The sequence below is a fragment of the Rana temporaria genome, chromosome 4 (genome assembly GCF_905171775.1).
Source record: "Rana temporaria chromosome 4, aRanTem1.1, whole genome shotgun sequence".
Lineage (NCBI taxonomy): Eukaryota > Metazoa > Chordata > Amphibia > Anura > Ranidae > Rana > Rana temporaria.
In genome coordinates, this window is record NC_053492.1 from 21,201,838 (window position 1) to 21,215,060 (window position 13,223).

At 46.0% G+C, this 13,223-nt stretch overlaps 1 protein-coding gene across 1 annotated transcript in view; it reads left to right on the forward strand.

The window, feature by feature from the left end:
* KIF13B (kinesin family member 13B) overlaps positions 1-13,223 on the forward strand; it is a 375,782-nt gene that overhangs the window by 322,826 nt on the left and 39,733 nt on the right. The window contains exons 36-37 of the mRNA XM_040348102.1: positions 2,643-2,760; positions 7,693-7,826. Of these exons, the coding sequence (XP_040204036.1) occupies positions 2,643-2,760; positions 7,693-7,826 (252 nt within the window). The remainder of the gene's footprint in view (positions 1-2,642; positions 2,761-7,692; positions 7,827-13,223) is intronic.

The following is a 13,223-nucleotide window of genomic DNA, read 5'->3' on the forward strand; positions in this document are numbered from 1 at the left end:
ATTGTCAGTAACGTCACTTTCGTGACATTATCTGACGGTTTCACTGCTCTGTATTGACGCAAATCGTTTGGAACGCATCGTGCATGCGCAGTGCAAAATTTCTCGGCGGAACGTCACTTCTGTAGCAAGATTCGATGGGTAGCCGAATGTGACGAGACACTGTTCCCTGCCAGCTTACTTCAGGACTCGCTCGACGCTCCGGCCACTGACCCATTCCAGGTATCGGGTGAAGCATCGGGAGCATTTGGGTAAATGCTCGGTATCGGTCCCGAAACCGATACTAGTATCGGTATCGGGACAACCCTAATATGTATATATTTGGCCTAATGGCCCCTTGCATCTTTACTTTTACCAATATATAGATGATTTTATAGATAACATTCACAATTCACAATTCTGCCACTAATCTTGTCTCCAAATATCACCCAAACCGTCCTCTCTGCTCCTCCCAAGACCTTCTACTCTCTAGCTCCCTGGTCTCCTCCTCCCATGCTAGTCTCCAGGACTTTTCCAGAGTCTCCCCCAACCCCTGGAACGCACTACCCCAATCTGTCAGGCTATCTCCTACTCTGTCCACTTTTAGGCGATGCCTAAAAACTCATCTCTTCAGGGTGGCCTATCCTGCCTCCAGCTAACAACCAAATCTTCTACTCCTCTCATCAGTTCATCCCTCACAAGTCTCTACCTTTTTCTTTCACAAGCCCCTGCCTTTTAGATTGTAAGCTCGCAGGAACAGGGCTTCTCTAACCCTCTTGTTTTTAATTGTACTGTTGGTGTAGTGTCTCCCTGCATTGTAAAGCGCTGCGCAAATTGTTGGCGCTATATAAATCCTGTATAATAATAATAATAATTTTTGTAAATCTCCTGAAGAAGCGCGTTAGTCGCGAAACATGTTGAGCTGTATTTAGAACTGGATCTATCCATCCCAGGCTGTGACTTTCTCCAACTTTTGCGTGCCTAAGCCATAATATTATGTGACCACCAATCTAGAAGGTTGGGTACTAAGGGGTTGGGTATTTTACCAGTTACTGTTGAATCTTGTACATCGACTCATATATTTTAACATTTATGGAAACTAAAGAATAACATTTTTAACATCTATAGTAGGGTTGTCCCGATACCACTTTTTTTAGGACCGAGTACAAGTACCGATACTTTTTTTCAAGTACTCGCCGATACCAAATGCCGATACTTTTTTTTAAATGTGTCCCCAAATGCAGCCATGTCCCCACACATGCAGCCATGTCCCCACACATATGCAGCCATGTCCCCACACAGATGCCGCCATGTCCCCACACAGATGCAGCCATGTCCCCACACATATGCAGCCGTGTCCCCCCACATATGCAGCCCTGTCCCCCCCCCACATATGCAGCCCTGTCCCCCCCCCACATATGCAGCCCTGTCCCCCCCCCACATATGCAGCCCTGTCCCCCCCCATATATGCAGCCATGTCCCCCCCATATATGCAGCCATGTCCCCCATATATGCAGCCATGTCCCCCATATATGCGCAGCCATGTCCCCCCCCATATATGCAGCCATGTCCCCCATATCCCCCATATATGCATCCATGTCCCCCCCCATAGATGCAGCCATGTCCCCCATATCCCCCATAGATGCAGCCATGTCCCCCCCCCATAGATGCAGCCATGTCCCCCATACCTAGATGCCGCCGCCTAGTTAATACGGGCGGGGAACATTACAGCTTTCATTTGAATAGCTGTAGTGTGCCGCGCCGCGTATAGACACTCCCCCTTGCTCGGGATTGGACAAGTGTCTATACACGGCGCAGCAGGAAACACTACAGCTATTCAAATGAAAGCTGTAATGTTCCCCGCCCGTATTAACTAAGCGGCGGGGGGGGGGGGGGGGTGGGGGGGGGCTAAGTATTCTATTTAGGCATCGGGGGCATTTGTGGGAGTACAAGTACTCCCGCAAATACTCGGTATCGGTACCGATACTGGTATCGGGACAACCCTAATCTATAGTTGTAGTGCCTATAAAGTCCATCCTTTCCATTAAAATTTGTTCTTGGTTTAACACTAGGACGTGGCACAGTTTACTCATTTATGCCCATAGTACCACCCTGTGGGGACATCATTTTTGTTTTGTAAGCTTATGAGCTAAAGCAGGCCTCAAATGCGGCCTCTGACCTCACCCAAGGGCCTGCACATAATGTTCAATATATCCAATGCATGAGAGCCTGAGAGGGTGGACAGGATACATTGTTGGCAGTGTGCAGAAGAAAAAACAAATCCGGGAAAATGTTACATGAGACTAGTAGAGATCAATGCTATTAACCCTTCCCACTACAGACTGTTGAGTTCCAAATGCTGCACATCATATACTAAAAGGCCACATGTGGCCCTCAGGCCACAGATTGGGCACCAGAATTTTACAGTATACAGTGCCTATAGGAAATTTTAGGTACTTTATTTTTTTGTGGCCGCGAGCAGCCACCGTGACATGTTTGGTATTTATTTATTCAACGCAACCCCTTCTTTTATATTTTACCAAATACCCAAAATTAGGTAATCTGGTGTGTTTGTGTCTACTAGTGGCTTTTCTAGCGAAGACATCCTGTAATATTGACTCTTGACCAGAATTGAAACATTTGCCTTTTTTTTTTTTTTCCAACAGGGTCGATGGGAGAGCCAGCAGGACGTATCCCAATCCTCACCCAACTCCCGCTCTAGGGGCACATCGCCCCGGCGGTCCCAGAATGTGCCCCCTGCACACAATCAGTCACAGGATCAAGGTGAGTCAAAGACTTTCATGAACACCACCACCAAAGGACGCTGAAACTTCCCCAGTGCCCCCACATTTGACTTCACACCTTTGCCGATCATGTGTCCAATACCAAAAGCCTTATTTATGCAGTTTTGTTTGCAGTAGTGAATCATTAGAACCAAGGTGTTTTTTTTTTTTTTGCCCTTTTAGGAAATGAAAAGCTGACGACACTCCATAAAATGCAAACACTGACAACTTTTCTTGCTCTAAACCAGGCATGTCCAAAGTCCGGCCCGCGTTCCGGTTTCGAACGGCCCACCTGATCATTTTCACATGTATATCTTTTGTGGCCCCCCAACGAATCCATGAGCGCCGGGGGCCACAAAAGATATACAAGCAGCTAGGCAACAGTCACCGCAGGCAGCTCTCTAACAGAAAGCTATAACGCTGCTGGAAAGAATGGGAGAAACCGGTGCCATACAGGAATATTTCCTGTTTACAAGGCGACCTCTGTAAAAGGAAGTCCCATCTTTTGCACTGCCAATTAAAGAGGCCACAGAGAAAACAATAGTTTCTCCTGTATGTTTGTTGGCGCTCGTCCCGCCCCCCTCCCTGTCTCCTCCAAGGCTGCAGATGGACATGAATCAGGCTGCACTGATGGCAATGGTGAGTCTGCATTTGTGTCAGTGGGGGTGCTGCATTTGAGGCAACGGGGGTGGTGCTGCCGCAGTCGGGGCGACGGGGGCGGCGTGCTGCCGCAGTGACGGGGGCGGCGTGCTGCCGCAGTCGGGGCAACGGGGGCGGTGTGCCGCCGCAGTCGGGGCAACGGGGGCGGTGTGCCGCCGCAGTCGGGGCAACGGGGGCGGTGTGCCGCCGCAGTCGGGGCAACGGGGGCGGTGTGCCGCCGCAGTCGGGGCAACGGGGGCGGTGTGCCGCCGCAGTCGGGGCAACGGGGGGCGCTGCATTCATGGCAATGGTGAGGCTGCAGGTGGGCACTGATTAGGCTGCATTGATCCTTATTTTTCTTCACAGTTCTTTATTTAAAATTTAAGATTTTTTCCTGAAACCTCCCTCTTAAAGTGAAGGTGCGTGTTATACGCCCATAAATACGGTATATCGGAATTTCATGCCCAAGCTCATCTCTTCACTATACACAGCCACAAAGGCAGGAGAATTCTTGTTGGACAGTGTATTTAGTGCTCAGGCGAACACACTTAGACCAAATTTTAATGGTTCACAGAATGTCAGGCAAAATGGTCGGCCCTCACGCATAATCACTTCATCAAATCTGGCCCTCTTTGAAAAAAGTTTAGACACCCCTGCTCTAAACGAATGAAGAAGCTGTCCAACCTAAAGCCAGCCATAGACGGACCAAAATGCAACCAGATCAGCAAGAACCAGACAAATTCCGACCCATCTATGGGGAGGAAGGTTGTACTGAAGTTGATCTATGGATTTACTTTAGGAGAGCCAGCCTTCTGGAAAGAGAGCATTCATCAGAGAAGCAGCCAAGAGCAGCCATTCACACCTGAGCGTCGGTCGTTCGGTCGTTTTTTTCTGCATTTTTTCCGGCGTTTTGTCGCGCGTATTCATGCTTATTTGTGCGTTTGCATACAGCGTTGTCCGACGTTTTTGTACTTCGACGTTTTTTATTTTAGCCAATAGGAAAAATTATCATCTTTTCATCACTTGTTGCTATGTTGGTAGATTTTTTTAATCTTCTGCCTGGGTGACAAGTTCTATTGATTAAAGCGACGAAACGCCCGTAGCAAACGCTCGTTGTCGCGCTAGTCGCTTGAATCGAGCGTTTCCATTACTTTCTCTGGGAAATGGAAACGCTCAAATACGCCCAAACCGCCCGATACGCGCGACAAAAAATGGTCTGGAACTTGTTTGAGCTTCAGTCGTTCGGCGTCAGGCGTATCGTCATGCAGATGTGAACCATCTCCATAGGGTATAATGTATTTTTTCCCCTCTAGCGTATTTGAGCGTCGCGCTTCAGGCGACAAAACGCTCAGGTGTGAATGCTGCCTAAGCCCCCATTCACACCTAGGCGTTTTGTCGCCTGTAGTGTGACGCCGCAGCAGCCCCGAGACGCCGGAGGGATGATTTAACATGCACCTCGATGGAGATGGTTCACATCTCCACGCCGAACGCAGTATGCCTGCCGCCTGAAAAAAAGTCCCGGACCTTTTTTTCAGGCGGCTTTCGGCGTTCGGCATAGGAGATGGCAACCATCTCCATAGAGGGGGTCAAGGCTGCATTCACAATCGCAGCGTTTTGTCGCCGCAAATCGCGGTACAAAACGCTGCAATTTGTCGCCGCAATTCGCGGGACAAAACGCCGCGATTTTGTACGCCTAGGTGTGAATGCAGCCTTACTCTGGAGGAGCTGCAGAGATCCACAGCTCAGGAGAATCTGTCCACAGGACAACTATTAGGCCCCGTACACACGACCGAACATGTCTGCTGAAACTGGTCCGCGGACCAGTTTCAGCAAACCGGTTCGGTCGTGTGTACGGCCGACCGGACAGGTTTCCAGCGGACATTTGTCCAGCCGACCGTTTTCCAGCGGACAAATGTTTCTTAGCATGCTAAGAAACATGTCCGCTGGAAGCCTGTCCGTCGGACATGTTCAGTCGTCTGTACAGACTCACCGTACATGTCCGCTCGGCCGCCATCCCTCGCATGCGTTGAAGTGATTCGACGCATGCGTGGAAGAATTGACCTTCCAGGGCCGCGCACGTCGCCGCGTAATCGTCACGGCGACGGTGCGGCCACGTCACCGCGTATCGTGTACGCACGGATTTCTGTCTGATGGTGTGTACAACCATCAGACAGAAATCTCCGGGCAGACATGTCCGCTGAAAACGGTCCGGCGGACCGATTTCAGCGGACAGTCCGTCTGTGTGTACGAGGCCTTAGTGGTGCTCTCCACAAATCTGACCGTTATGGAAGAGTGACAAGAAGAAAGACATTGTTGAAAGAAAGTCATAAGAAGTCCTGTTTGCAGTTTGTGAGAAGCCATGTGGGGGGAGGGGCAGCAAACATGTGGCAGAAGGTTCTCTGGTCAGATGAAACCAAAATTTAACTTTTTGGCCTAAAAGCGAAAACGCTATCTATGTGTGGTGGAAAAACTAACACTGCACATCACCCTGAACACACCATACCCACCGTGAAACATGGTGGTGGAAGCATCATGTGGTGGGGATGCTTTTCTTCAGCATGGACAGGGGAGCTGGTCAGAGTTGATGGGAAGATGGATGGAGCCAAATACAGGACAATCTTAGAAGAAAACCTGTTAGTCTGCAAAAGACTTGAGACTGGGGGGGGGGGAGGTTCACCTTCCAGCAGGACAACGTCCCTAAACATACAGCCAGAGCTACAATAGATGTTTTAGATCAAAGCATATTCATGTGTTAGAATGGCCCAGTCACAGTCCAGACCTAAATCACATTGAAAATCTGTGGCAAGACTTGAAAATTGCTGATCACAGAGAGCTCTCCAATCTGACAGAGCCTGAGATATTTTACAAAGAAGAATGGGCAAAAATGTCCCTCTCTAGATGTGCAAAGCTGGTAGAGACATCCCCAAAAAGACTTGTAGCTGTAATTGCAGTGAAAGGCGGTTCTACAAAGTATTGACTCCGGGGGGCGCTATACAAATGTACCCCCCACACTTTTCACAGATTTATTTGTAAGCAGTGTTGAAAACCATGTAATATATATTATTATTATTTTTGTTATTTTCCATGAAATCGCCGAGTAATCTAAGCAAACAGAAAATAAAATAAAAAATAAATAAAATATAATAAAATTACAAAGAAGAAGCTATAACAAGCAATCTGATGGTACAAGTACCAATATGTTTCTTTTTTTTACATTTTCGAAAGGTTGATTTTAGGAGATTTTACTATGTGTTTTTTTATTTTTTTATTTGTTTTTAAAGAGATTTGACTATGTTTAGTACCAAGGTAACGCACCATAGTATTATGATTGCTTTAGTAAGGCATTTATGGCAGGATGCTCATAAGAGCCACATGCAAAATGACATAAAATAAACAAGGGGGAAAAAAAATCAAATTAAAATCAAATAAATCGAAGTATGGTTTAGCTTACCCAGGAGAAAAAGAAATACAAAATAGAGTCTCTTTAATTGTTATTAAATATAATTGTTTCTGAATTAAAGGGGGGGGGGTTGATTGGTGGAGTTTCAATCGGCCCAAAGAGTTGGCGAGGGTTGCTTTGTGGTACCAGTCCCTGTAGCGAAATTATGTCAAATACTTTAAAGTGGAGTTCCACCCATAAATATAACATTACATCAGTAGTTTTAAAAAAATGTCATTAGTCCTTTAAGAAAAAAAAATATTTTTTTAGATGCCTTCAAAGTGTTGTTGCTAGGCAGAATAGTTAATCTTCCCTCTTCCTGCACCTAGGTGCTTAATGCTTCCTAACCTACACCGCACAGACTCCTGGGAATGTAGTGGGTGTAACTTTCCAGGAGTCTGTGCACTCCCCAGTCTCAAAGAATCATGTGACTTGGACAGTACAGGTGCTGAAACCTGATCTGACACTGCTTGTGCAGCACTGAGCATGTGCGAGATCTGCAAGGCTGAAATCCAGGAAGTCATCCAGTCTGGCTTCATGATGCCCACACTTAAGATGGCCCCAGTCAATTTCTATTTTATAAAGTGTCTAAATGCTGTAACAACGTAACAAAACGGACCTTAGTTTACAGACTAACTTTACTAGAATACATTAAGCTTGTGTATTACAGGGGTATTTATATTTAAAAAGTGAAATTGTGGCCGGAACTCCGCTTTAATGGGGAATGTTTTTGATTTATCTGAATGTATTCATGTCAAAAATGATGAGCGATTGATATTACTTTTGAGAATTTGACGCTCCAAAAAAACCCCAAAAAATACGTTATTATGACATTTTTATGGTTTGCTTTGGCAGGTCAGGACAGCGCGGCGTCTACCTACTTGAACCCTGTGAAATCCTTAGTGCCTCAAATGCCGAAACTCCTTAAATCTCTGTTTCCTCAGCGTGACGAGAAGGGCAGACAAGCGGCTACCACGCTCAGCCCTCAGGTAGGTGATTGTGGACAGCCTCAGACACGATGACCCTCAGTTATATATAAAAAAAAAAAGATCGCACAAAGAAACAAAATGAAGCGCCAGTATGGCTGCAGTAGGCAAGATAGAAGTTTGCCATCTAGTGGCAATAATGTGCTATTTTCCCTATTGAGGTATTTCAGGGATTTGTTTATTTTTTTACCAGTAATGCTATTGGCTCCTGTGGCTGTCAAAGTCAGTTAGCCAATGTCATCGCTGCTGTGTCTAAGACAATCGGGGGAGAGTCCAGGATGGTCGAGTAACTTGTGGACATCGCTGGACAGAGATGGGGTTCAGGTAAGTATTAGGGTATTATTAGGTAAGTATTAGGGGGTGCTGGGGAGGCTGCTACACACGTAAAGCTTTTTTTATCTTAACCGATTGCCGACCAGCCGCCATCATACTGCGGCAGGTCGGCACAATCCCAGCTGGGGTGCCGAAGCTCGTGGCCAGCAGTCGCGATGACCGCCGTCCACGCGTGATCGCGGGCACGAGAGGCAGAAAAGAGGCGCGTGCGTGCTTGCGTGTGCGTGCTTGTGTGTGTGTGCGCGCACGCTTGTGTGTGTGTGTGTGTGCGCGCACGCTTGTGTGTGTGCGCGCGCGCGCGCTTGTGTGTGTGCGCGCGCGCGCTTGTGTGTGTGCGCGCGCGCGCTTGTGTGTGTGTGCGTGTTTGCGCGTGTGTGCGTGCTTGCGCGTGTGTGCGTGCTTGCGCAAGCTGGGAACCACGATCTGTCATCTTCTATAGTCCCCTTCCCCCACAGTTAGCGCACACACACACACACACAAGGGAACACAGTTAACCCCTATATCGCCCCCTAGTGTTAACCCCCTTCCCTGCCAGTGACATTTACATTATAATCATTGCATTTTTATAGCAATGATCACTGTGTAAATGCCAATGGTCCCAAAAATGTGTCATGTGTCCGCCATAATGTCGCAGTCTCGAACAAAATCACTGATAACCGCCATTACTAGTAAAAAAAATAATAATAAAAATGCCATAAATCTATCCCCTATTTTGTAGACTCTATTAGCTGGATTCACGTAGATGAGCCTAACGTTAGGCAGGCGTAGCGCATCTCATATACGCTACGCCACCGTAAGTTAGAGAGGCAAGTGCTGTATTCACAAAGCACTTGCGTCCTAAGTTACGGCGGCGTACCGTAAATGTGCCGGCCTAAGCGCGCCTAATTCAAATTGTGAAGAGGTGGGCGTGTTTTATGCTAATGAATCATGACCCGACGTGATTGACGTTTTGAACGAACGGCGCATGCGCCGTCCATGGACATATCCCAGTACGCATGCTCCAAATTACGGCGCAAAGATCTTATTGGTTTCGACGTGAACGTAAATTACGCCCAGCCCCATTCACGGACGACTTACGCAAATGACGTAAAAATTAAAAAATTCTACGCGGTTTCCGACGTCCATACTTAACATTGGCTGCGCCATCTTTTTGGTGGAATAACTTTAGGCCTGAAAACGCCTTACGTAAACGGCGTATCTTTACTGCGACGGGCAAGCGTACGTTCGTGAATAGGCGTATCTCGCTGATTTACGCATTCTAGGCGTAAATCAGCGTGCACGCCCCTAGCGGCCGGCCTAAATAGACAGCTAAGATACGATGGCGCCCGCCGTCGTATCATAGCTAGATTTAAGAGTATCTCAATTTGAGAATACACTTAAATTTACGATTCAGATTCAGAGTTACGACGGCAAATCTACCGTTACGCCGGCGTAACTCTCTCTGAAACTGGCTATATGACTTTTGCACAAACCAATCAATATACGCTTATTGCGATTTTTACCAAAAATATGTAGAAGAATATAAATCAGGCCTAAACTGAGGAAAAAATTGGCTTTAAAAAAAAAAAAAGTACAAAATATTGTGGTTTTTTTTCAAAATTGTCGCTCCTTTTTTTTTTTTTTTTGTTTATAGCACAACAAATTGAAATCGCAGAGATGATTATATACCACCAAAAGAAAGCTCTATTTGTGGGGGAAAAAAAAGGACGTCAAATTTGTTACAGCGTCGCACGACTGCGCAATTAAAAGCAACGCAGTGCCGTATTGCAAAAAATGGCCCGGTCATTGGGCAGCCAAATCTTCCAGGGCTGAAGTGGTTAATGCATAAAATGCATTAAGATTAAAAAGAAAAAAACTCCTTTTAGGTTGGGGAAAAATCGGCCCGGTGTCGCACAGCAAACCGGGGCTCCGTTGTTTTCCCCGTTTTCATGAATTGGCCTCTTTGTATTACATGGCATTACCCAGAAGCCCTTGCTGCGGAGCCTAAAAAGAGCAGCGGTCCCAGCGCACTTTGTATTCTTTGCAGCACGCGATCGCTAAGAAGTCAGTGTTCCTTTTATGAATTATGATTGCATCTTTAAAAGCAAGACAAATTTATGAAGAGCCCTTCCAGACGGCTGGTTACCTGCCAGTTCTGAAATGGAGCGTGCAGTTTCTCCTTGTGGAGTCCGTCTGTTAACCTGTTCTTTACAAAGTGTGATGTACGAAGGATGACACGCTGCTCTGCCATTGGAGACGCATACAGTGGAACCTCGGATTGCGAGTAACACGGTTAACGAGCGTTTTGCAATACGAGCGCTGTATTTTTTTTTAATTCCTGTCTCGGTTTGTGAGTGTTGTGTCGGGATTCAAGCCAAAGCGGTGTGAAGTACCGCGTTCGGCCCGAGGTGGAGGGGCGCCGGAGCGGAGCCCATCGACACCGTGCTCAGAAATACTTTCCGTGGTTTGCCAAGGTCAGCCGAGCTGTCCTCGGGCCTTTCCGCGTGTTTCCCAGGCTCTCTGGTGCCCCCGCACCTCTGGCCACATGCGGTATTGCATGCTATTGAAGTCAATGCGGAACAAATTATTTTTGTTTCCATTGACTTCTATGGGGAGACTCGCGAGTACTTTGGATTACGAGCATTCTCCTGGAACGGATTATGCTCATAATCTAATCCAAGGTTCCACTGTATATACCCGGGGTCTCCAAACTTTCTAAACAAAGGGCCAGTTTACTGTTCTTCAGACTTAATGGGGGCCAGACTGTGGCCATCGGGAGTAGAAAATGTCCTGATATCAATGGGGAGAAACAATGCCAACCAGCCACGGTTCCCAGCCATCTTTGGTGTCAGTGGGAGGAATCATGCCCCATCATTGGTGTCATTAAGCACCATTGCTGGTGTCATTGGGAGAAATTGTGTCCCAATGCTGGTGTCATTGGGAGAAATTGTGTCCCATTGCTGGTGTCATTGGGAGAAATTGTGTCCCATTGCTGGTGTCATTGGGAGAAATTGTGTCCCATTGCTGGTGTCATTGGGAGAAACTGTGTCCCATTGTTGGTGTCATTGGGAGGAATTGTGTCCCATTGTTGGTGTCATTGGGAGGAATTGTGTCCCATCGTTGGTGTCATTGGGAGGAATTGTGTCCCATCGTTGGTGTCATTGGGAGAAATTGTGTCCCATCGTTGGTGTCATTGTGAGGAATTGTGTCCCATCGTTGGTATCATTGGGAGGAATTGTGTCCCATCGTTGGTATCATTGTGAGAAATTGTGTCCCATCGTTGGTGTCATTGTGAGGAATTGTGTCCCATTGTTGGTGTCATTGGGAGGAATTGTGTCCCATTGCTGGTGTCATTGGGAGGAATTGTGTCCCATCGTTGGTATCATTGGGAGGAATTGTGTCCCATTGTTGGTGTCATTGGGAGGAATTGTGTCCCATCGCTGGTGTCATTGGGAGAAATTGTGTCCCATCGCTGGTGTCATTGGGAGAAATTGTGTCCCATCGCTGGTGTCATTGGGAGAAATTGTGTCCCATTGTTGGTGGCATTGGGAGGAATTGGTGTCAGTGGGTCAAATTATGTCCCATTTTTGGTATGAGTGTTTAAAAATAGTGCATCAAGGGCCAGATCAAAGCAAGGGCCGCATCTGGCCCCCGGGCCACAGTTTGGAGACCACTGGTATATACAGTATAGACACCGTGCTGCCTAGATATACCTGAATGGTGACCTTCTTCTTGAACAGTGGTGAGTCTCCTCTTAACATCCTCCACTCCCCTTCTTCTCCTTGCAGTTCTCTTAACTACTTCAGCCCCGGAAGGTTTTACCCACTTCCTGACCGGGCCATTTTTTGCGATACAGCACTGCGTCAATTTAACTGATAACTGCGCAGTCGTGCGACACTATACCCAAATAAAATTGATTTCCTTTTTTTACCCAAATTCAATTGATGTCCTTTTGGTGGTATTTTATCGCCGCTGTGCTTTTTTCTTTTTTTTTTTCGCTATAAACAAAAAAAAAGACACAATTTAGATTTTTTTTTTTTTTACTTTCTTCTATAATACATATCCAAAAAAAAAATCTTTATCAATTTAGGCCAATATGTATTCTTCTATATATTTTTGGCAATAACAAAAATCACAATAAACGTATATTGATTGGTTTGCGAAAAAGTTATAGCGTCTACAAAATAAGGGACAGATTTATAGCATTTTCATTATTATTTTACTAGTAATGGTGGTGTTCTGCGATTTTTTTATTTTATTTTATATATATATACACACACACACAAATATGTTTGCTTTTTATAGTAAATTTTGTTTAACGTATGTAATAAGCCTATATATACTAGACCAATATAGATTGGCTCTTTTTATATAGTATATTTTTGCTTATTATATATTGGCTTACTATATGTTATATATTGCCTATATTATAGATTTATATATTTATTAGCCTTTATATGTTGGTTTATTACATATTATACTTTATATTGACTTATTATATAATATCTATTGGCTTTTTAAAATAAATCATATTCAAGAATAATTTAACCGCTAGCAGACCATCCGCCGCAGTTATACTTCAGCTGGTTTGCACAGCTGCACAAATCACCAGGTATACGTTGGCTCTTTAAGACGCTATAGCAGGCGCCTGCAGCGTTTCCCCAGAGCCGATGCGCGTGGCGGGCGCGATGTCCGCCGGGCACCCGCGATTGCTCCTGACAGAACAAGAACGGAGATCTGTGAGTGTAAACGCACAAATCCCGGTTCTGTCAGGGGAGTAGAGACAGATTGTGTGTTCCTACTAAGTAGGAACAACGATCTGTCTCTTACTACAGTCAGTCCCATCCCCCCACTGTTAAAAACACAGTTAACCCCTTGATCGCCCCTTAGTGTTAATCCCTTCCCTTCCAGTGACATTTATACAGTAATCGGTGGCTATTTTTAGCTCTGATCGCTGTATAAATGTGAATGGTCCCAAAAAAGTGTCCAATCTGTCTGCCGCAATGTCCCAGTCCCGATAAAAATCGCAGATCGCCGCCATTACTAGTAATGAAAAAAATATTAAAATTACATAAATCTATCCCCTAT